The following is a 26,120-nucleotide window of genomic DNA, read 5'->3' as shown; positions in this document are numbered from 1 at the left end:
TTGGAGTTTAGATTTTTGGGGGACAGAAGTGTGGGGAGTTGGCTGTAAGCTGACAGTCTGCCCAACCCTCCACCTCACTTGCCTGATTAGGTTGCAAAAGGCTGTTAAGCTGTGGTGCTGGATTGTTTACACTACCCCATGTTCCCCAGAAAGACTGGAGGCAAGTTTCTTCTATCCTTTGTTTGGTGTAAAGTTAAGATGATATGTATGGTGGGGGTTTTCTACACTTGGTAAAATTCTTGGGTTGCCTTGGAAACATGATCAAAGATCTCTTTGATTTGCTAATGGCCCACTTTGCCCTATAAATAAAGCAAGATGCGGTTTTGGGCGCATTTCCTTCTTGCCAGCAGCAATTACAGGGCTCTCCTGACCCCGTATTTTTTTAATTTCACGTATTTTCTCAATTCTACACCGTTCCTACTCGGGACCTGGAATTACTTAGCTGCGCTGGTTCATGGCATGTGCTCAGATATAAACATAAATATAGTTACTCTATTATATCATTTCATTATGGAAATATCGCTCTTTTTGTTAATACATCATTATTATATTTATTATTTACACATCATTATATTATTTTTAGATAAATATACCCAAATAAAATGGATAGATTTTTCAAAAAGAAGCGTGATATTGAAGAATTCAATTCTAGAAGTGAGAAAAAGTTAAGTGTAAATGAAATAGGACTTGAAGGCTGACAGGCAGAATTTAATTTATAGCATTTTCCATCACTTAACACTGAACAATACAATTGAATTAGAAACCCATTCATGGAAGCTTCAAGTGATTTTGGTTTAACATTAACAGAAGAAGAACTGGCAGCTTTATCCACTGATCATGGATTGATGATTAAACATAAGGAATTGTCTCTTGAAGCCTTTTGGATTTCTATAAAAGAAGAATATGTGGCAATATCTAAAAAAGCTTTGAACATTTTACTACAATTTTCAACATCCTATTTATGTGAATTAGGATTTTCTACCCTCAACACAATTAAGAGTAAAAAGAGAGGAATTCTTTAATGTATTGACAAGGAAATGAGAGTTTGCCTTTCAAATATATGCCCAAACATTGAAGAAATCACTAGGACACATCAGGCTCATGTTTCTCATAAACACAAGAATGAAAAAACTTAACACGTTTGTGCTAGGACCTGCAGAATTTAGTAAATCTTACTAAGAATGTATTTATATTTTTGTCGGTTTTTTAATTTTTAACCCCCCTTTTCTATGAATTCTAAAAAGCATAACTCAAAAAATGTAACATAAAAATGTTTTTAAATGTCAGAATAAATTTAATTTTGTCGTATTTATTTTGTTTAATTACCATTAAAGAACGCTTGGACTTTATATATATATATATACACACACACACATATATATATATATATTTTTTTTTTTTTTTTTTATAGAGACAGAGAGTCAGAGAGAGGGATTGATACGGACGGACAGATAGGAATGGAGAGAGATGAGAAGCATCAATCATTAGTTTTTCGTTGTGACACCTTAGTTCATTGATTGTTTTCTCATATGTGCCTTGACCGTGGGCCTTCAGCAGACCGAGTAACCCCTTGCTTGAGCCAGCGACCTTGGGTCCAAGCTGGTGAGCTTTGCTCAAACCAGATGAGTCCGTGCTCAATCTGGCGACCTCGGGGTCTTGAATCTGGGTCCTCCGCATCCCAGTCCGATGCTCTATCCATTGCCTGGTCAGGCCATTTTTTCTTTCATATTTGACTTAATTATATTTCTCAGAAATTTGTATATAGTGTGCCTACAGTTATTTGTAGGATTTTAAATGTGCCCCAACTTCAAAAAGTTTGAGAACCACTGTGCTAGGGGATGCCCTATCCACTGACACACCGGCCAGGGCCTCGGCTCTGCGTTTTAAAGACTGTGCGTGCGCATGTGTATGTATGTGTATGCGCATGCGTGTGTTAAACCATATATAGAGCTAATATCTGCTGTTGGTATTTTTATTCATATTGTTAAAAGGCCCTCAAGTATGGTCTCAAGTTAATCATTTAACTAATAGATCATAGTATTATAGTTTTTAAAAGGTAAATAATATCCTTATCTAACCTACCTTACAGAACTAGTGTGAGAACAAATGAGGTAAATTAATGTTTTCTTTGAAATTTTTGCTGATAAAGTGGCTAATATTGATGTCAAGAGGGAGCCCCATGGCCTCTGCTTTGCCACTGGCAGGAGGGAAGAAGTGGCTTCAAAATTCTTGATGTCTTTCTCATTACCATCTTCCTCTTTCTACTTCGCACTGTACTCAGTGTTGCTATCCCTATCTTGAGACCATGGGAACTGAGTTCCGTATGCCTTTTATCCTTGTTTATCTAAAACACTGTAAGAAGCCCAAAGGTCATCTCTCATCTTACACTGTCCTCCATATACCTTTTCAAATCTATCCCCTGCTCCCTCCACTACTCATCCAACTCCGGAAACCTTTTAACAGGCCTCTGGCAATTGCTGTCTGTCATCTGCAAAACCCCCTGTATTCTCAACCTCTTTTGGAATATTTCTTTTTCCTTATTCTTTTCTTAGTTAAGTCCTTTCAGTTTTTTATTAGATTTTTTTTAAATTTTTTTTTTTTTTTGTATTTTTCTGAAGCTGGAAACGGGGAGAGACAGTCAGACTCCCGCATGCGCCCGACCGGGATCACCCGGCACGCCCTCCGGGGCGACGCTCTGCCCACCATGGGACGATGCTCTGCCCTTCCGGGGGGCATCGCTCTGCCGGGACCAGAGCCACTCCAGCGCTTGGGGCAGAGGCCAAGGAGCCATCCCTAGCGCCCGGGCCATCTTCGCTCCAATGGAGCCTCGGCTGTGGGAGGGGAAGAGAGAGACAGAGAGGAAGGAGGGGGGGGTGGAGAAGCAAATGGGCGCCTCTCCTATGTGCCCTGGCCGGGAATCGAACCTAGGTCCCCCGCACGCCAGGCCGACGCTCCACCGCTGAGCCAACCAGCCAGGGCCTTTTATTAGATTTTTAATCTCATGGTCTTCTCTAGTGCCACTACTTTCACAATTCCTAGTAGATAATGATGTTGAATATCTTTCATGTACTTCTTTGGAGTCCCTATATATTTCTTTGGTCTGTGTCTATTTACATCTTTTACCAATTGCTTTTGAATTTAGAGTTCTTTACATATTCTTGACTGAATGCCTTTGTTGCATGTATGATTTCCAAATAATTATTTCTGTCCATGACTTATTTTTTTGTCTCAATTTAAGTAAAGTTCAGGTAGTTAAGCTGTTTTTCAAATGAGAGGATTATTTCATTAGGAGTATGTTGCCACAAAGTAGTAGAGATTCATATGCATAGTATTAACTTTGATACTGTTTCCTTCTCATTTCTCAGATGTTGTTGTACTTGGGGAAATTAGTGTTTACTCAGTAGCAAGAACATTGTGTTATTCAGCAAGATTTATTTTCCCGTAGTCTGTAAATCTTTAAAGGAACTGGCCAAATCCCCAAAGTTTACTAGTTTGATCCTTGGGTGGCATAAGAGGTTTTACATCTTTATAAGAAGATATAATTACCTATCTTGTAGAAAGAACAACCCTAGTATTTGGCAGGCAGTAGCATTCTTTTGGCTAGAATTGAGTGGTTTATGCATGTGTGTTGGGTGTATGCTGTAAGTCACATATGGTTGTGTGGGCAGATAAACTATGGAGTGTGTATATGTTAACACATATTTATTGTAAAACTTCCTTGGGTCCAAAGTAGTTTTCTTTCTTAGGCATATATTGAACATATATCTAAATATTTTTTATAGTATAACATTTTCATTAATATAGTATCAGTATTTTAAATTTGTCTTAATGCTGCCTTGATTCTACCCCATTATTCTATTATTCACAGGGTTTTTCTCAATCATGTAAGAATGGAATGATTCTCTTTTGTTATTATTATTTTCCCTTTCGGAGTGATTCTCTTTAAAAGGCACTGTTTTTGTCTATTTAAGATATAGGCTCTGACACGGTTACTGGAACATTAAAATATTTTGGGAAATATATTTATATATTTTAAACATTTGATCTTTGTCATTTCAGCATCTTAGTTAGCTTTGCATACACAGCGGTTTATTGTTGCTGAAAGGAGACCTTTTAGGCCCTGGCTGGTTGGCTCAGTAGTAGAGTGTCACTTGCTGTGTATAAGTCTCAAGTTTGATTCCTGGTCAGGGCACACAGGAGAGGTGACCATTTGCTTCTCCACCCTGCCCCCCCCTCATCCCTTCTTGCAGCCTTGACATGAATGAGCAAGTTGGCCCCGGGCACTTAGGATGGCTCCGTGGCCTCACCTCTGGTGCTAAAATAGCTCAGTTGTCAAGCAACAGAGCAGTGGCCCCAGGTGGGCAGAGCATAAGTCCCAGACAGGGATTGCTTGGTGGATCCTAGTCAGGGTGCATGTGGGAGTCTGTCTCTCTGCCTCCCTGCCTCTCACTTGATTAAAAAAAAAGTAGGCCTTTTAGTGCTAATGTTTGGATATTTATTTAGAAAATAGTTCTTCCTGAATTCTTTGGTCTAGAGCTTCCTAACTTGCAGCCACTGAGGGCATCAGGTGGTGACTGATGATCCGTGACTGTGATAGAAGTGTAGCAGCAGTGTGGTTGCTTCTGATTTCCAGGTTCAGATTCTTTATATCTTTCTTAGAGTTGTGGCTAATGTAATACTGCATTTTGGAGATACTCTTCTAAACTAATATCTCTGGATATTTTGTTAGACATACATGGAGATGGTTTAAATGTTGATCCTTCAAGCCTGACCAGGCAGGGTGCAGCAGATAGAGTGTCGGACTGGGATGCAGAGGACCCAGGTTCGAAACCCCGAGGTTGCAGGCTTGAGCACGTGCTCATCCTGCTTGAGCATAGGGTCGTTGGCTTGAGCATGGGATTATAGACATGAGCCCATAGTCATTCGCTTGAAGCCCAAAGTCGCTTGCTTGGGCAAGAGGTCACTGGCTCTGCTGTGGCCCCTTCGGACAAGGAACAACTAAGGAGCTGCAACTATGAGTTGATGCTTTCATTTCTCTCCTTGTTGGTCTGTTTGTCTCTCTCTAAAAAAAATTTTTTTTTTAAATATTAAACAGCCTATGAAGACAACAAGTAAAGGCCAAATGCACTGTTAGAAGAATCTTAACATTATATGTGAAATAACGATAATATTATTTAAAAATAATGTGCAGTAACTTAGACGCATACAATTGTAGAGCAACCAATAAAAACAATATACAAATGCATATACTCCTGTAACCCATACTCCTGTAAAGATAAAGATCATTTCTGTCACTCAGAAAGCTCTCACGTGTCCTTTCCAGGCACCCTCATCTCCAGTGGCATCCACTGTCTAATTTTTTTATTTTAGAGGCTGTTTTCCCTATTCCGGATGATGTTGTGTGAATCAGTATACCTTTCCTCTTTATTGTTGTGTAGTATTTCACTGTATGAATATACTAAATTATCCACTTTTCTGTTGATGGAATTGGGTTGAGTATAGTTTTGAGTTACAATGAGTAAAGCTGGTGTGGACATTCTTATACAAGTTTTTTTGTGCCATGGAGTTTGAGTCATCACTTGAGTACACTGAGAATATGAGGTTTTGTTAAATGCTTTGAAGAAAAATAAATCAGGCAAGGAACTAGGGCATTATGGAGAATGATCTTTCTGATTAGAAAATATTTTAGCATGACCTAGAAATGTATACAAATGAACTTTATAGATTAACTAGGGCACAACTGGGTATTACTTAGCATAGTGGTAGTCAGCCTGGTCCCTACCGCCCACTAGTGGGCGTTCCAGCTTTCATGGTGGGGCGATAGTGGAGCAACCACAGTATAAATAAAAAGATAGATTTAACTATAGTAAGTTGTTTTATAAAGATTTATTCTGCCAAACTTAGTGAAAATCTGACATAAAGTACTTGGTAAGTAATTATTATTATATGCTTTAACTTGCTATAACTCTGCTTTATAAATTTTTTAAAGTAGAGTTACTTCCCTATTTGATAAATTACCACTACTGGGGTGGTTAGAAAATTTTACTACTAAAAGAGATACAAGCCCTGGCCGGTTGGCTCAGCGGTAGAGCGTCGGCCTAGTGTGCGGAGGACCCGGGTTCGATTCCCGGCCAGAGCACACAGGAGAAGCACCCATTTGCTTCTCCATCCCTCCGCCATGCTTTCCTCTCTGTCTCTCTTCCCCTCCTGCAGCCAAGGCTCCATTGGAGCAAAGATGGCCCGGGCGCTGGGGATGGCTCCTTGGCCTCTGCTAGAGTGGCTCTCCAGGCGCTAGAGTGGCTCTGGTCGCAACATAGCGACGCCCAGGATGGGCAGAGCATCGCCCCCTGGTGGGCAGAGCATCGCCCCATGGTGGGCGTGCTGGGTGGATCCCGGTCGGGCGCATGCGGGAGTCTGTCTGACTGTCTCTCCCTGTTTCCAGCTTCAGAAAAATGCAAAAGGAAAAAAAAAAGAGATACAAAAGTGGGCAGTAGGGCCTGACCAGGCAGTGGCGCAGTGGATAGAGCATCGGACTAGGATGCGGAAGGACCCAGGTTCAAGACCCCAAGGTTGCCAACTTGAGCGCGGGCTCAAGTTGAACAAAAAAAAAGCAAAAAAAAAAAAAAAGCTCGCCAGCTTGGACCCAAGGTCACTGGCTCAAGCAAGGGGTTACTCAGTCTGTTGAAGGCCCGTGGTCAAGGCACATATGAGAAGGCAATCAATGAACAACTAAGGTGTTGAAATGCGCAAGGAAAAACTAATGATTGATGCTTCTCATCTCTCTCTGTTCCTGTCCCTATCTATCCCTCTCTCTGACTCTCTCTCTTTGTCCCTGTAAAAGTAAATAAATAAAATAAAATAAAAATTAAAAAAAATGAATTAAAAAGTGGGCGGTAGATATAAAAAGGTTGACTACCCCTGACTTAGCAGAAGGTAGAAAATGCAGCAGTCCTGAGGCAGGAGTGTGTTTGTCATTTTCCGGTGTGGGTGAACAAGGTAGAAGGATATTGGCATCGTGGTAGAAAGAGCAAGAAAAGAGTCAAGGATGTGAAAGTACTGTATATATATTTTAAATCAGAAAAGCAGATGAACGGATTCACCGTATTAGAGTTGCTAGCAACAAAATTATTGCATAAAGTTTATTGAGTTCTCACATGTTGTAGCACCTTGTGTAGTTCATTTCATTTTTAAAAAAAATAATCCTCACAACAATTCTGTATGAGGTATTGGTACTTATCCCTACTTTGCAGATGAGAGAATTAAAGCACTAAGGGATTAAATACCTTAGCTGTGTCAGTAATTGTGTTTGTAAGTGGAGAAGTTGATCATACTTTTATATAACAGTACCTTGTTTTTAGTGAGCACAGGTTGCAGAGGGTTGAATTCTGGCTGTCTTTCAGGGTCACATGTGGCATTTAGTACCGTAACAACTTGGGCAAGTTATTTAACCTTTCTTAATATCAGTTTACTCCTCTGTCAAATGGATGGTTTGTAATTTCGTGCTTCTTAAAGTCTGATGGGTCTAATCTGTGAAAGAGCATAAGGGGCCTGATCATCAAAGTGAAATAATACGCCACTAAATGTTAAGGGATACTTCCCATACGGAACATTTTAACATACGGAGGAAGGTAATAAAGCTAGCAATAATGAAAAAGTGTTTTTTATTATTTTAAACTATTTGAAGTCACTGTGGAGGCTAAAATGTATGCACATATTTAAGATATTTGAGGCCTGTGGCAAAGATATCTTTGGTGATCATATTTAGGTAAAACTGTTCAAGACAGTACGATTTCTGTCCCGTAACTCATTCCTGTGGCTGGTCGATGGTACCTACAGTGCGTGTATCTATTTTCTATTTCTCTCTCCTCATCTCATTTCTCACTTCCATCTCTTACCTTCTCTCTATCTTAAAAAATTCCTCTCCCAGTCCTCTGATTATCCAGTTCATAGTGCAGATTGTTTTGTAACACACAATAGAAAGTTTTGGAAGGAAATAGGAATTTTTAGTGGGGGAAAATCCAAACAATCTACAATTACACATAATAAAATATATTGATGTAAATTGACAATAGAATCATATTTTCTAGCTAAAATTTAGATCTGCAACATATAACTATGGCCCTTTTAGCTCACATTAAGAGAATCTATGAGGAAAACTGGATAGAGATGGATGGAATTAAATATTTTTTAAAAGAAAATAATTTCAGTTAAAAAAAAAGAGGGGGGAAACGGAGGACCTGGAAGTGGTTTAACTGATAACATGCAGTAAGTTGTTCAATGGACTCTTTCCGCAAAATAGTTTCTCAGTTAAAATTTATTACTGTTAGCACTCTTGTGTGTAAAATGTTTATATTGAAGACATCATCGACAACATCAAAAGAGTAGAGTTGGAATATTTCATTATCAGGTGGATTTTTAGTTGCATCTGGATCTGCTTTTGGATCCTCACAGAAGTGGTTTCTATTTGATATGTTGAAATTTTTAAGACTGATTTATGAGCTTAAACTCATTGGTTTAAAAGAGTTTACAATGGCAGGCATGGTGGGGGACATTATTTAACATTCTCTGACATGCAAACTGTCTTGAATTTTTTTGAGGGGGAGAGGAGTTGTGACTTGGTGGGCAAGCCCATTTTCATTACTTTAATTGTGCGATTTATTAGGATTTTAAGCTTTTTATAAATGTTTTAGTGTTATAGGAAAGAATTAAAAGGATTTAGAATAAAAGGAGTTTAACAAAAGGACTTTGCAACAGGATTGCAATAGTTTTTATATTTGATGGATTTGGCGAGCCGCTTTTCATTTCAATCATCATACTACATTCTGTTAAATGCTGTAGAACAGGTGTGTGTAACGTCATTCTCTCTATTGTACATGCAAATAAACACAATTTTATATATAAAAAAGTTAATCCTCTACAATTTGGAGGATTACATTATGGGAGGGTGATGACTCCATTAGGCATCATGGAGAGTACACGCTACTATTTATACTGCATGAAAAATCAGGTTAATAGCTACGTTTTCATGAGATTGTAGAGTTTTATGCTAACACTTTCAAAATTGTACTTATTCAAACTATCCACAATGAAATTACTTAAAGCAGAGTAAAGGTTTTGTTACTTAGTTTAACAACTATGAAATTTTTTACTGAAGAGCTTGCCTCAGATAACTTGGGAGGTTTTATTATTATTTGTTTGCTTATTGTAGACTCGGGTTCTTTCTACTTGCATGGTTTTACTAATAGGTGCATCAGGGCTGATGCTGTTTTCAAGTTAGTGCTTTATTTTGTAGTTTAAATTTTTTGCTTAGATTTCTTCCCTGAATATCCATGAAGAGTATATAAGTCTTTAGAAAGTATTAGGTGGCTGACCTATAAAGTAGGCTGTACTGATGTATAATTGATTAAGTCAGGAAGACCAACGGAGTTCTTGCATTCAGGTTTGAGAAATGCAAAACAATCCAACTGTTCTTGCCAGTATTATTTGCATTTTAAGGTCACGATGCTTCACTCTTCAACATATCAAATTGGTATGTTGAACGCAGTACAAGCTGTACAGACCTCACAGACACCAGGAAGCAGAAGGAAAATAGTTATTGTTAAAGGTGAAGGTGAGATAGGTAGGAGTGAAGAGTTAGGCTTGTATAGATGAAGTTCATTTATAATTAATTTAGAACATAAATATATTGTGGGCTTTGGACCAGTTAATTTTTAACTTTCGCTTGTTTAAGTCATATTGTTAATTGTGCAGTCTGACTTATTTGTTTAATGGGGAACAGCACACAATTTGTAGTAATTAATGATTGGGTTTTTAGTTTTGATCTTTATCGTGTTCTCGTATTGATAATATAGTCTGTCAAGGCATGATAGAACTTGCCTTAACTTATTTTGTATAGTTACTGTGTTCACAGTGTAAAAACATTATGTTATGTTGTGTCACACTATAAATGTGTAACCACTAATCTCTCTCCTCCGTATTAAAACCTTATTATCTTTGGAGTGATTTATTAAAATAGAGTATTAACCTCTGGTTGCGTTTCACCATCCAGTGAAGAAAGAAAACATTGCTTAAAAAGTGCTAATGTCCCCTGCTTACCTCTCCCAAGTATCTTCATCCTAACTTCCAAAAACGTATATTCCTATCTTAGAATTGGTGTTTATCTTTGTGTTTATACATTTAGTGCTTAATGTGACTAAATATAAATATATATATGTATGTATCTAACCACACACACAACTTATTTCAACCTTTCTTAAAATTTTTAATTATAAAAATTGCATAACATAAAATTTACCATTTCTATTTTTCTTTTAATTGAATTTACTGGGGTGACTGGCTAACAAAATTATACAGATTTCAGGTGCACAATTCTACAGCACATCATCTGTACACTGGATATTTACCACCTAAGTCAAGCCTCCGTCCATCACATTATTCTGCCCATGCCCTCCTCCACTCCACCCTCCCCATCCCTGGGCAATCACTGAGACTTTTTCTAGATAATTAGTTGGTAGATTTGGGGATGATTTTTTGATCTCATGGGGAATGTGTGTAAGATATAAATTGATGTCAATTTAAAAAAAAGATATTTTAAGAGCTGGTTCAATTTTTGAAAAAAGGTATATAGGTTTCTTTTATACTTTTTCTGTTTTTCTCAGTGAAGTGTACAAATTATATCAATTTATAATGAATGTTTTACTATATCTTCAGGTATAAATATTTTGAGAGCATGAAAGTAATGGGCATCATATAAGAACACTTTCTCAAAGTTTTGTTGTACATTTTATGTTCCTTATCAGGTGCTCAAAAGTGTGACAACTTTGCTGAGAAAAGGCCCCTCCTTGGTGTTTGTAAGAGCACTGGATCTTCTGGGTAAGGAGATTTTAAAAATTCTTTGAATCATTATTAAAAATTTATATTGTTATTTCAGAGGGGGGAAATTTGATGACTTATTTCCCTAATGATCTTAAGGTGACTATTATTTTCCAGTTAGTGCATCTTCTCAGCTCAAACTCCTAGCTGCAGGGAAACCTGAGAAACGATTATAGCTTTGTTAATAAGGAAGATGATTAAAATGGATACTAGGCTTCGCAACCAGTAGTCCCTGTCATGCTTGAGCTCACAGCATATACTGTACTTTTAAATCACGGATGCAGTGGAGAAGGGAAGAATGTGTTAATGGTATGACATGGTTAGATCTTAGAGTCTTGTGCTTTCTAGGGAAATAGTTTGAACCATGTATGTTATTTATAAGTGTAAATTTTGGAGTTGAAGTAGGCAGAATTTTATAGTGTGCTGAGCACTATGCCAGGTATGTGATAAGGATACAAAAGCATGAACGCCCAATTCCTTGTCCCAAAGATTTAAGGATGTGGCTGGAAGAAAGAAAGTATAATAGCACACAGAAAGTATTATGAAATATTGATATATAGTAGGAATTTAGTGAAGATGGAGATCCATATGCAGGGATTAAGGGGAGAAGGACTCGATGAAGAAAGGGCAGCATCTGCTGCGTCTGGAGAAATGGGAGGTTTCATAGTGCATGGAGAAGATAGAGGACTTGCAAAGTGAGTTGTAAAGCCATAGCAGTAGGACAGAAACTGGTATTAATATACTTAAGAATGATGGTGGTTTTGTGACTTGTAGAGCTAAGGTCATCTATGAAACAGGTAAAAACGATAATTTCAGTGCTCTGGAACTCAGCCAGAGATTTACAACAATCTGAAAAGTGTTATGCTTGAGAAACTGGTAAACTTGGAATGGAATAAAAACTGGGAATCTGTGGCATTCTGGCCTGGAGCTGCTCTCATCACAATCTCAAGAAGGACATTTTCATTTAGGACATGTTCTGTTTCTTGTGTCATATTGTACTTGTTGTGAGTAGCATTTTCTCTCTAATCTGAGCAAGCAATCTGTGAGTATGTATATATTTTATGTGTTATACTAAGTGTTTGCAGTATGTTGGCAGATGGTGATGTCAAATACAGTAGACACTTTTTTGTAACTTTAAAGATGAAAATAACAACAGAAAAATCTATTTATAGGGAACCCCTTTTAGAATTTATTTCCCAAATCCTGAGATTAAGACAAGTGTTATAACCCAGTATTTTTTATGAGGCATGTACTTGTTGACTATGCTGATACGGCACTAGGGACTGGAAGGCAAATGTTCAATGCCTGCTATGTACCAAGCCTGTTAAATGTTTTCCATTGTGTAACATCATTTAATCCTACAATAAGAACGTAACGTATACACGAGAAAATGGAAGCCAAAGGAGGTTCAGTCACAGGTAGTGGTGTACCCAGGCCTTTGCCTCACTTGTCAGTTTCCAGATTTTGAGAAAAATCTCTTAATCTGAGGAACCATATGTACTGAACTACATTGTTGACAAGATTGTTAGCGGTAAAGTTTTAGGACCTCCTTCCCCCTTTGGAAAGGGATATGTCTTTAGCCATCCATTTCCCTGGCAAATGCTTAATTGAATACCAGGTGCTTTGGACATTGTCAGTTGCTTATAATCACAATTAATACTGCTTGTTAAATTACTCTTGGGAAAAGTCAATACTTCTTTTTGAAATATAATTTTCATTTTTATAAATTTATAGTACCTTTTCAAAGAGGGGGGAATTGCTTTGGAAATAATTCCAGTTCTTTCTATTATGCTTTAGCCCACGATTTAAAATACTGGCTCTTATTGCATTCATAACAGTCATTAAAATGCCACTTATTTAGATAATCTAGTGATGTGTTCTTTTATTTTTTCGTGAGCATGTACATGTGTGCACATGTGTGTGTGTGCTAGGGACAATTCCATAATCATTCCAGATAAGCCATTTAAGGTCTTGGAGGGAGATAATGTTTATTGTGCTACTGATCCAGGGATTAAGTCAGTGCCTTGTATAATAATTTGAGGGAGGGAGAGAACAGTATACTAAGGAATATACACTCTACTTAGGAAACAGAAGTTCATTGATATTGTGTACTAAACAGTTCCAGTAATGTAGCTGTTTGTAGTTAGGATCTTGTCCTGTGTTATGAATAATTGCAAAAGAGTAATATTATTCAACAGCTGACTGAAGACCTTGAAGAATGTTTACTCCAGTATACTACCATCATATTACACAAAATTTGAGGATTGGTGACATGATGTATAATACATAGTGAAACAGAATTTTGGAAGTAGAAAGAACCTTGAATCATGCAGTTTAATCGCAGAGACTCCCATCATACATCCATTTGGTGGAGAGAAGTTCTTGTAAGAGTGAGAAAATTTCTTTATTTCAATTGATTAGGAATCTTTTACCTTTTATTAAATATGCACTCTGTGGCTGTATTCCCGTGATTAGATTTTAATAATAAAAAAAAGAAAAATTTGACAGACATACTTATAAATAATTATCTTAAATTTATCTGTAAACAACAAAATAATGTTATAGCTAAATAGAAGTCTTAATTTCAAAATTAAGGACTGTTTGTTAAATATAATAACAATTAGTTCATAGCATTAATATTTTTGCAGTTTGTTACAGTCTGACAATAAGGTCATCTTGGGTTGGGAGAATTCCAAGGGATGTTTGATAGCCACTGCCCTAAAGCAATAGTTATTTAAGCGGTTAAATGCAGTTTCACAGTCCTGAAGTGTTACTGAAGAGACTTTATTTCAACTTATATCTAAAGTAAATTGGGTTACTTTAAATAGAACTAGAAGGGAGATTGCTTGGGATGACAGGGCTATAATGTTTCTTTTTGTCATGAAATTTCAGGGAACCCTTATATATGATACTGAGTATTTTCAATTAAGACCCGTTACACTGGGGAACAATTTTTTTCATTTTCTGTTGCATGAGGTTTTAGAACTGTTTCTATATATTTCTGCATTGCTGATTCCAAATCTGAAATTAGTTTTTGGGTACATGCTCTAGTTTTTATGCAATTTTAATTTCTTTTTGTTACAGTTAATGGCATGCATTGGTTTTTAAATTGGAGTTAAAGGGCAACGACTTTTTTTTTGTCTGTCAGGATTTTTTTTATGTTTATTAATTTTTTTAAATTAATTTTAATGGGGTGACATTGATAAATCAGGGTACATATGTTCAGAGAAAACATCTCTAGGTTATTTTGACATTTGATTATGTTACATTCCCATCACTCAAAGTCCAATTGTCTTCCATCACCTTCTAACTGGTTTTCTTTGTGCCCCTCCCCTCCCCCAACCCCCTCCCTCTCTTCCCCCCCCCCCCCGGGCAAGGACTCTTGGATTGAACATAACCACAAGGCAATTAATGTTTTACAGACATCACTTTTACATAATTGTAGTTGTTTTTAGGTGTAAAAAATGATCATCTGATAAAAACACCCTCTTATTTTGTTTTAAGATTGAATCATGGCTTCTTCGAGTAGGCGTAAATGTAAGAATAGTCCTGACACCTTCTGTTATATATGTGGCTGTTATATACTTCAACGTCAAAGGTGCAATATTTCATCATTTGTGACACATGCATATATTACCTATTTTCAAGTTCCCCATGGCGATCAAGACAAGAATTGGGCTCCTCATATTGTGTGTCATAATTGTGAGGAAATGCTTTGTGACTGGACAAAAGGAAAACACAGGGGAATGCCTTTTGGTATTCCCATGGTTTGGCGTGAACCTAAGGACCACAGCAGTGACTGTTATTTCTGTCTGATTCATACAAAGGGCATCGGCAAGAAAAAACGGCATATGATCGCATATCCTAATATTCATTCAGCAATACGACCTATCCCACACTCTGAGACATTCCCAGTTGCAGTTTTCAATAGTTTTATTTCTTCTAAGGACGAAGAAAGTGAACATGGTGATCAAGTGTATTTTGATAAGGTGCATGAGGAAATGGTTGTAGAATCTGAAGGGTGTTCTTCTGATGCCAAGCAGTCATTAACCCCTCAGCAGTTTAGCCAACCCAAATTGAATGACTTAGTAAGAGATTTGGGCCTATCAAAGAAAGCAGCTGACTTTTTAGCCTCCAGGCTTCAAGAAAAGAATGTATTTCATTGGTCAGCTAAAGTATCCCATTCTTGGAAGCTTGAACAAATTTTTGTGGACTTTTCTTCCAAAGACAAACCCTTTGTTTACTGTCATATCAGTAGTCTTCTCAGCCAGCTAGGTGTTACCACTTACAGTCCAACAGAATGGTGGCTATTTCTTGACAGCTCTAAATGGAGTCTGAAATGTGTTCTCCTACACAACGGTAATGTGTATGCAGCGGTTCCAATTGGTTATTCAACTCATCTGTGAGAAGATTATAATGACATAAAAATTGTCCTTGACTTACTGAAGTATGAGGAACATAATTGGATCATTTGTGTAGATCTTAAAATGGTAAATTTCCTGCTATGACAATGACAACAGAGAGGTTTCATGAAGTGTCTTTGCTTTTTGTGTTTGTGGGACAGCCGAGCTCGGGAGAAACACTGGACACAGAAGGAGTGGCCTAAACGTGAAGCTTTGGAAGTAGGGATGCAAAATATTGTGAATGAACCTGTAGTTAATCGAGACAGGCAGGATCATTATTCCCCCACTTCACATCAGACTTGGCTTAATGAAGCAGTTTGTTGAGGTTTTGAATGGAGAAAGTGAATGCTTTCAACATATTATTTCTGCTTTTCCTGCCTTGTCTTTTGAGAAGATGTATTTGAGCAGGTGTATTCGATGGACCTCAAATTCGAACCCTCATATGTGACGAAGAATTTGCCAGGAAGATGAATAAGGAGGAGAAAGCAACATGGCAGTCTTCTGTGGCAGTTACAAAGAACTTCCTTGGCAACAAAAAATCAGAAGACTATGAACTTCTGGCTTAAAGGATGTTGTTGACTTTTTGAGACATTGGATGGAACATGAGTGTTAAGATTCACTTCCTGAACAATCACCTTGATAAGTTTTCTGAAAATCTTGGAGCTGTTAGTGATGAGCAGACTACTGCTAGAGCATCAAACGAGATTGTCCTCAACAAGTACATAAATGCAAGAGCTACAAACACAAATTTTTGCCTAAATAGAATTTAAATAAGTTTTGCGCAAACTTTATGATTAAAATAAGTATTTTAATATGTTCTATTTTGAAATTGTAGACAAATTCTGTGCAATCATATCTTTTAGTGTACTAATGTATTTACTGTATCATATTTTCACAAAGATGATGCCCAAGAAGACATTCTATTTCATTATGTTATACTAAATGTTGAAAATTTTACAATAAGATGAAAACCTAAAATCTCGAATTGCAAAATAACTGTAGCTTACAGAGAAAACCTAATGTCATATTTGAGATCAGCACACTCGAATTAGGTAAGAACAAGTGTTTTTGTGGATGCAACAAAAATTTTGTTCCCCAGTGTTATCATCCTGTTGTGTTTTGAAGTCTGATAGAGTCACGGTTTGGGCCCATACGACTTCTGCAGACACACACAAAAACATTTATGCCATTATTTCAAGCTTTTTCCAGCAGTTCCTTGGCCTGCCTTCAAGCACCAAGTCTTCCACAAGCCCGTATCGCTGGTATGTTTTTACTTCTGTGAGTCTTCCAGCTATCTGTGACTCTCTTTACCGCTTTCAGAGAACAGGCTTTTACATCTTTGGTGTAGCATTTATTATTATTATTATTATTATTATTTTTTGTATTTTTCTGAAGCTCGAAACGGGGAGAGACAGTCAGACAGACTCCCGCATGTGCCCGACCGGGATCCACCCCGCATGCCCACCAGGGGGCGACGCTCTGCCCACCAGGGAGTGATGCTCTGCCCCTCTGGGGCGGCGCTTTGTTGCGACCAGAGCCACTTTAGCGCCTGGGGCAGAGGCCAAGGAGCCATCCCCAGCGCCCGGGCCATCTTTGCTCCAATGGAGCCTTGCTGCAGGAGGGGAAGAGAGAGACAGAGAGGAGGGAGAGGGGGAGGGGTGGAGAAGCAAATGGGCACTTCTCCTGTGTGCCCTGGCCGGGAATCAAACCCGGGACTTCTGCACGCCAGGCCAACACTCTACCACTGAGCAAACTGGCCAGGGCCTGGTGTAGCATTTATGCTGAGAGCTGCCATAATATAGATATAGAAGTTTTAAAATTGATGGGTCAGCATACTACGGCAGTGGTCCCCAACCTTTTTTGGGCCACGGACCAGTTTAATGTCAGAAAATATTTTCACGGATTGGCCTTTAGGGTGGGACGGATAAATGCACAAAATAAAATTATGTGACCGGCGTAAAAACTGTGGTATTTTTAAATATAATTGTCGAACTTACGATATTTATTGGGCTAAGTTAAAGGAGGAACGAGCATGTCCTCATTATTCAGGCTGTATTTAAATTTGTTATTCTGACAACGTTTCATGTCTGACATCAATATGTAATATGATAGATTCAGGCTCGCTACCAGACATGAACCTACAACAATAAAAACATGAATCCACAGTGTTCTCATATACAACTTTATTAGAAGCATCCTCTTAACATCGCACCAACAACAGAACATGAGTAACATCCTCTCTGCCTCTAAACACTTTCCAGTCACTATGGTAATGTTTAAACATGCCTTAAAAATAAGATACAACATGACAACAAATATAAAGTGCATGAAAAATACAACTCACCATTGTTATGAATATTGTAAGTTAAGGGTTATTTATTATAATGTTTATATAGAATGAGAAATAGTAACCTATCTCTCAACAACCATAACGCTAAATTAGTGGGAGCCCTGAGCTTGCTTCTCTGCAACGAGAGACGGTCCCATCTAGGGGTAATGGGAGACAATAACACCGAAGTGTGTTGCTTATGTCCAGTCTATTCCGTAATTTTGTTTTGGTTACTGTCACTGCTGAAAATCCCGCCTCACACAAATAAGATGTCCGAAATGGCAACAGGGATTTTAGTGCTTTTGTGGCGATCTCAGGGTATTCTGCCATGACTTTAATCCAGAACAGTGGCAGAGCTGTAGTCTCGAACATATTTTTAAGGCCGCCGTCATTTGCGATCTTCAGTAGTTGATCCTCTTCTTGCATAGACACGCTGGATTCACCTGGTTTGACAAATGGATTGCGGATCTATTCCTTGGCAATTCGTGGGTCTTTTGTGGTTGGGAAGTAGCGTTCAAACTCTTTTAAAAGCAAATACAGGTGATCGTGCACCAGCTGGGACAACGAGGGCTTGGGCTCAGTCTCTTCCAAAATTCCCATGAATGTTTGAAACATGTCAAATATACCCCTGTTCACGCGTCATCTCCACAAATCCAGTTTGGCTTTAAATGCAGCTACTTTATATGCCAACTTGAAGACAGTTGTCATTTTCCCCTGAAGTGACCGATTGAGTTCATTGAGGAGGTTAAATATGTTACACAAGTAAGTGAGTTTTGCGACCCATTCTTCATCACTGAAATGTGCTGCAAGCGGTGACTTTTTTTTGAGAGAAATCTCTGCAGCGGCTCTTTGTAATTCAAACACTCTGGCCAGGGACCTCCCTCAGCATAACCATCTTATTTCTTTGTATCAGAGAAGGTGTCTGTGCTCCGCGTTCATTTCCTCACAAAGCTGCTGGAACAGGCGCAAGTGAAGGGCATGTGCTTTGATGTGGTTAATAACTTTAACGACATCATTCAATATGCTGTTAAGTTCTGGTGGTATATTTCGGCTAGCCAGCATTTCCCTGTGAATGATACAATGCGTAGACTCGCATTCAGGTGCAACCTCCTTAATCTGAGTAGTTAAACCAGACATCCTTCCGGTCATGGTAGCAGCTCCATCTGTGCATATGCCAACACAAAAAGACCATTTCAGTTTTCCTGATATATAGTCATCCAGTGATTTAAATAGTTTGCGGCTGTGGTTTTGGTTGGCAATGATAGTGCACATAACATATCCTCATGCACATTTTCTTGATAAAGATAATGCATGTAAACAAGTAGCGTTGCCTTGTTGTCAATATCTGTAGATTTGTCAACCTGGAGAGCGTACCATGGTGATTTATTAATCCTTTCCAACAATTGTGATTTCCACTTTATTAATCCTTTCCAACAATTGTGATTTCCACTGTGTGAGCAGTGTCCTCTGCTCTTTCCTCAATGCGCCTGTGAGGGTGGTAGCCGAAAGAGGCATCTGTGCTATCTTTTTAACTGCAGCCTCTCCTAGAAGTTCACGACAAATGTCTTTAGTGGCTGGAAGGATCAATTCTTCACCAATGGTGAATGGCTTCTTAGCCTTAGCAATACAATTAGCCACCAAGTATGACCCTCTCAGTGCACTTGCATTTATTGATGTAGTGGTCACCAATAATTGTTTCTGTCCTTGTTCATGCTTTTTTCTTTTGAAATACTCAGAAGGCTTGTCTTTTAAAGTAGGGTACTTGGTCTTCAAGTGGCGAAGCAGTTTTTTGTGTTTTTTTTTTTTTTGTATTTTTCTCAAGCTGGAAACGGGGAGAGACAGTCAGACAGACTCCCGCATGCGCCCGACCGGGATCCACCTGGCACGCCCTCCAGGGGCGACACTCTGCCCACCAGGGGTTGATGCTCTGCCCCTCAGGGGCTTCGCTCTGCTGCGACCAGAGCCACTCTAGCACCTGGGGCAGAGGCCAAGGAGCCATCCCCAGCGCCCAGGCCATCTTTGCTCCAATGGAGCCTTGGCTGCGGGAGGGGAAGAGAGAGACAGAGAGGAAGGAGGGGGTGGGGGTGGAGAAGCAAATGGGCGCTTCTCCTATGTGCCCTGGCCGGGAATCGAACCCGGGTCCCCCGCACACCAGGTCGATGCTCTACCGCTGAGCCAACCGGCCAGGGCCGGCGAAGCAGTTTTGAAGGCTTCATTGCTTCATTACTTAGCTGGTCGCCACATATTATGCAGAGCGGCCTTGGTGCGCGAGAATCACCAGTTGCGACAAATCCATACTTCAAGTAGGACTCCTGGTATTGTCTGTTAAAAGAAGCCTTCTTTTTCTTCGAGGTCGTAGGTTCTTCTTCTGTCTCCTCATTGGCCCTTTTCCACTTCGCAAAAAAACTTTCGATGGAATTTTGTTTTTCACTCATTTTGCTAGTTTATGGTTTTAATTTTAGCAGCAACGTATCACGTGACCGAGACAAGCGTCAAGAGTGCGTCTTAGACAGATGTAACAGAGGGAATCTGGTCATTTTTTAAAAATAAAACATCGTTCAGACTTAAATATAAATAAAATGGAAATAATGTAAGTTATTTATTCTTTCTCTGCGGACCGGTACCAAATGGCCCACGGACCTATACCGGTTCGTGGCCCCAGGGTTGGGGACCACTGTACTAGGGCATCCAGTGTTATGGATGGTTTATGGGCCTTATGACTTTAGTATTATCGTAAAACCACCAGAGGCCTCAGAGCATGCCTTGATCATCTGGTTATAGATGTAGTGAAATTTCAAGGAAATAAGATGACATTACTATTACTTCTTAACTCCTTTTTCTCATTTGGCTTAGAGATGTAGTTTACATATCTTGAAATGTTAGCAGTTTTTAGTAAAGAAGAGTCACTAGTGTGAAAGTTAATTATGGAACGTTTATGAAGTTCACTTATCCACATGGAGCAAATTTTTAGTTATTCTGTAGGAGTAAGGCCAAGAGCCAGCATTTTATACACTTGACTCACACATATGCCATTTAAAACACATGCTCAACAAATCTGTAAACTGATATATATATCATGTAGAATTTTAACTAGGGAAATTATTTTATGTATTTATTTTAAAATATAGTATCTGAACTATGGACACACGTAAGTGGTGTGTGTATAGATATTGTTGTATATTTCCTTGTGATCCAGAAATTGGTACAAATTTCAAATAGCTTATCAGAATGGTTATATGTAGGGGACCAAACCCCAGTAAGGAATGTTGGTTTAATTTTTTTTTTTTTTTTTTCATTTTTCTGAAGCTGAAAACAGGGAGAGACAGTCAGACAGACTCCCGCATGCGCCCGACCGGGATCCACCCGGCATGCCCACCAGGGGGCGACGCTCTGCCCACCAGGGGGCGATGCTCTGCCCATCCTGGGCGTCGCCATGTTGCGACCCTCCTGGGTGTCGCCATATTGCGACCAGAGCCACTCTAGCGCCTGGGGCAGAGGCCACAGAGCCATCCCCAGCGCCCGGGCCATCTTTTGCTCCAATGGAACCTTGGCTGCGGGAGGGGAAGAGAGAGACAGAGAGGAAGGCGCAGCGGAGGGGTGGAGAAGCAAATGGGCGCTTCTCCTATGTGCCCTGGCCGGGAATCGAACCCGGGTCCTCCGCACGCTAGGCCGACGCTCTACCGCTGAGCCAACCGGCCAGGGCCTGGTTTAATTTTTTTAAAGTACTTCCTTGCTTGCTTGCTATTATATGATGTATGTATTCCTGAAAACCTGTGCTGTGAGGGGCCTGGCTGGAAACAGATGACATACTGAGATGGGGGAAATTTGAAGGGAATTAAAATAAAATGAAACATATAGAAGCTGAGATCCTTTACCATTTCTAAGCAAAGGGAGAGAGTCTTTAGCAGAACCTGTGAAGAGAGCCATATCAAGAGGGTTACTTGCCAGGAACCATGGCCTCTGATAGAGGGGTTCATTTTCTCCACAGTAACCTGACAGTGGAGCAGCCAGGGAGTTCCAACTTTATTTTCTTTCCTCAAGATGGTTCTGTTAGGCTACCCCCAGCCAGAAACTAGAGGCTGGGTTCTGCAGGTGTAGATTGCCCACCGAGTCCACCCATGTAATATGGGGCAATCTCCCATGGCAAGGAGATGGTGCAGAGAATTCAGAGTGCATTTGGAAGGGCAGCACAATGATAGTCTGCAGAATTTGACACTGAAACTGAGATTATGGGAGAAACAGGTGTGGAGGAAATGATGCAACATTGTAATCAGAGCAATAATCCTGTTTAATGGAACATGTAGAAAGAATGTTAATACTAATAATTAAATACTAGTAAATATAGAATTTCACCTTAAAAAGAAGACAGATTTACTTTGGTAAGGGTAGAAGGAAGACTTGAGACTGTTAAATTAGGGAGAAAAGAACAAAATGGACAAAAGACCAGGTAGAAATAAGCTCTTAGTACATTGTAGCATGAGTACATGGTCAGACTGGGCCCTGAAAAACCTGGTTCCTTCCTGGTTTTCTGCATTCAGTTGAGATTGAATACTTTTATATTTAGTTGCTGTGATATTGCAGCTCGCCCTTCCTCCTTCCCTCCCTCCTTCCCTCCCTCCCCCCTCCCTCCCCCCTCCCTCCCCCCCTCCCTCCCTCCCTCCCTCCCTCCCTCCCTCCCTCCCTCCCTTCTTTCCTTCCTTCCTTCCTTAAATTTATTTATTTTATTTTAGTGAGAGGATGGGAAGCAGAGAGAGACTCCCGCATGCACCCCGACCAGCATCCACCCAACAAGCCGACTAGGGGGCTCTTGCCCATCTGGGCCCCTTGCTTCGTTGCAAATGGAGCCATTTTGTAGCTCCTGAGGTGGAGGCCATGGAGCCATCCTCAGTGCCCCAGCCCAATCGAGCCATGGCTGCAGGAGGGGAGGAGAAGTGAGATGGGGTAGGGTGGAAGCAGATGGGTGCTTCTTCTGTGTGTCCTGGCTGGGAATTGAACCCGGGACATCCACATGCCAGCCCAACAACTCTACCACTGAGACAACCGGCCAGGGCCTCAGTTTTTTATTTTTTTATTATTTTTATTTATTTATTTATTTTTTATTTATTCATTATAGAGAGGAGAGGGAGAGACAAAGAGAGGGACAGAGAGAGAGAGAGGAGAGACAGAAGGGGGGAGGAGCTGGAAGCATCAACTCCCATATGTGCCTTGACCAGGCAAGCCCAGGGTTTCGAACCGGTGACCTCAGCATTTCCAGGTTGATGCTTTATCCACTGCGCCACCACAGGTCAGGCCAGGGCCTCAGTTTTATTTATTAATATAGCTTCCTTAATATATCAACATCACTCCCCAGTCAGAATCATAAATTTTAATAGAAATGGCAGAAAAGACTCTAACATGTGTATACACACCTTTAACAGTTTTTTTTTTGTGTGTGTGTGTTTTTTACAGAGACAGAGAGAGAGTCAGAGAGAGGGACAGATAGGGACAGACAGGCAGGATTGGAGAGAGATGAGAAGCATCAATCATCAGTTTTTCGTTGTGACACCTTAGTTCATTGATTGCTTTCTCATATGTGCCTTGACCACGGGCCTTCAGCAGACTGAGTAACCCCTTGCTTGAGCCAGCGACCTTGGGTCCAAGCTGGTGAGCTTTTGCTCAAAGCAGATGAGCCCGCGCTCAAGCTGGCGACCTCGAGGTCTCCAACCTGGGTCCTCGGCATCCCAGTTCAACGTTCTATCCACTGCGCCACCGCCCGGTCAGGCTAAAGTGTGCAATTTTATGTTTGACATATGTATATACCTATGAAACCTTCACCACAAACAAGATAAGGAATATATTACTGCCCCAATGATTCTTCATGTCTCTTTTTGATACCCTCCCCCCACACACACCTGAATCCTTTTTCTTGGTTAACTACTGATCTGCTTTCTGTCATTAGGGATTACTTTGGTCTGCCTTATGTTATATATTATACTTATTTTGAGATTCATCCTTGTTGCATTTATCAGTATCCATTTCTTTTTACTGCTGACTAGTGTGTTATATGGGCATACTACAATTTGATTATACATTCACTTGTATATTATGATTATGTGCCCCAACCAGGATCCACCCAGCCACCCTATCTGATGCTTGAATACAGAGCTGTTTTTAGTGCCCGAGGCTGATGTGCTCCAATGGAGCTATCCTCAGCGTCCAGGGCCACTCTTGAACCAGTCAAGTCACTGAATGCGGGAGGAGAAGAGTGAGAAAAGGAGTAGGGGGAGCATATGGTCACTTCTCCTCTATGTCCAGGCCAGAAATTGACCCTGGGACATCCATATGCAGGGCCAACACTCTATCCACTGAGCCACCGGCCAGGGCCATGATCGTTTCTGCATTTTGGCTTTTAAAAAGAATACTTCTATGGCCCTGGCCGGTTGGCTCAGCGGTAGAGCGTCGGCCTAGCATGCGGAGGACCCCGGTTCGATTCCCGGCCAGGGCACACAGGAGAAGCGCCCATTTGCTTCTCCACCCCTCCGCCGTGCTTTCCTCTCTGTCTCTCTCTTCCCCTCCCGCAGCCAAGGCTCCATTGGAGCAAAGATGGCCCGGGCGCTGGGGATGGCTCTCTGGCCTTTGCCTCAGGCGCTAGAGTGGCTCTGGTCGCAACATGGCGATGCCCAGGATGGGCAGAGCATCGCCCCCTGGTGGGCAGAGCATCGCCCCATGGTGGGCGTGCCGGGTGGATCCCGGTAGGGTGCATGCGGGAGTCTGTCTGACTGTCTCTCCCTGTTTCCAGCTTCAGAAAAATGAAAAAAAAAAAAAAAAAGAATACTTCTATGAACATAATGTTGAAGTCTTTGTGGAGACTTGCTTTCTTCTTCCTTGGATAATACTGAGGAGTAGACTAATGGAACCACATGTTAGATGTATGTTTTTTAAAGTGATTGTCCAATTTTATATTCCCACCAACATTGTATGAGATTTTCAGTTTCTCTCCTTTCTCACCAACATTTGGCTTTATCAGTCTGCTTAATTTTAGCCATTCTAATAAATATGTAATGGTTTCTCATATTTTTAATCTGCACGTTCCCAATATTTTTATTCTCAGTCCTCAATTCAGTTAACTCTTCTTTCATATCTTCCTATTATTTGACCATTCTGAGTTTGTGGATTTCTGATTCATAATTTTGTTGTTTCTTACTTGTAATTGTTTATTTAGTTATAGATTTACTTTACATAATGGCTGGTGAAAAGATCAACCATTTTTTCTTGCTAGTATAATGTAGTTCTCACACAAAACATGGTAATTAGATATGAATTAAGAGTAGCATTTCTACATGTAGTTTCAGGCTAAGGTATCATCGCCAATTTAACCAGAATAATATTATATCAACACCTTTGAAATGTACACTGTTTCTAGATATTATAGTAAGATCTTTCAAACAGTTGTACTTCTCAATCACACCTCTTAATGTTCTTTTTTTTTTTTCCGTATTTTCTGAAGTTGGAAATGGGGAGGCTGTCAGACAGACTCCTGCATGCGCCCCACTGGGATCCACCCAGCATGCCCACCAGGGGGCGATGCTTTGCCCATCTGGTGCATTGCTCTGTTGTGACCAGAGCCATTCTAGCACCTGAGGCAGAGGCCACAGAGCCATCCTCAGCGCCCAGGCCAACTCTGCTCCAATAGGGCCCTGGCTGCGGGAGGGGAAGAGAGAGACAGAGAGGAAGGAGAGTGGGAGAGGTGGAGAAGCAGATGGGTGCTTCTCCTGTGTGCCCTGGTCGAGAATCGAACCTGGGACTCCTGCACGCCAGGCCGACGCTCTACCACTGAGCCAACCGGCCAGGGCCTCTTAAAGTTCTTGTGTAGTCCCCGCCTATTTAAATCTGAGCTTGTTTGTGTGACTTGCACACACAATAATTTATCGTTAAACACACTACAAGCATTTGCATATTGGGCTTCCTATGTTAAGCCATCATCATCAACATCATATAAAGGCAGAAGTCCACCTGGACAGAGACCTGACAATCCTCGCTTTCCCAACCGGCTGAAACCTCAGCGCACTCAATTGTGTTATATGAGCCAAGGAGAAAATAGCAGAACCACCACCAACCCAATCCACAGAATCACAAGAAATAATGATTATAATTCTAGGCCAGCATGATATCTAGTGGTCTGCCATCCAGCAAGAGATACGCGAACTATGTTGACCATTATTGATTGTGTATACCTGGGGAGAAGAATGGTGTGGTGGCACCTTCATGACTTGGCTGTTGTTTATGGTCACAACTTCCCTGTATGTTGGAACACCCCCCCCCCCAGTTTTTATTTTTGTCCTGATCAGTTTTTCTGTGCTATAACTTCATTTTAATGTGTATTTTGAGAGCAAGGGATTCATGAGTCTCAAAAAAGTTGAAATATTGGTTAGGAGAAATGGTGCAGATACAAATGAAACAAAGGAAAAAATCCCTTTCATAATGGTCTTATAAAGAAGATGAAAATAAACATAGAATAAAAAAAGATGTATTTTCTT

General features: G+C 40.2%; 1 protein-coding gene across 6 annotated transcripts in view; it reads left to right on the top strand.

Annotated features, from left to right (window-relative positions):
* The window catches only part of BCAS3 (BCAS3 microtubule associated cell migration factor), a 633,266-nt gene that overhangs the window by 80,049 nt on the left and 527,097 nt on the right, over positions 1-26,120 (top strand). For all 6 annotated transcript variants that reach the window (XM_066262741.1, XM_066262742.1, XM_066262738.1 and 3 more), the window contains exon 7: positions 10,800-10,872. In XM_066262741.1, coding sequence (XP_066118838.1) covers positions 10,800-10,872 — 73 coding nt within the window. The remainder of the gene's footprint in view (positions 1-10,799; positions 10,873-26,120) is intronic.

This window comes from Saccopteryx bilineata, chromosome 2 (assembly GCF_036850765.1).
Source record: "Saccopteryx bilineata isolate mSacBil1 chromosome 2, mSacBil1_pri_phased_curated, whole genome shotgun sequence".
NCBI classification, from domain to species: domain Eukaryota; kingdom Metazoa; phylum Chordata; class Mammalia; order Chiroptera; family Emballonuridae; genus Saccopteryx; species Saccopteryx bilineata.
The sequence above is the reverse complement of the archived record's forward strand: the minus strand, read 5'-3'. Positions and strand labels throughout refer to the sequence as shown.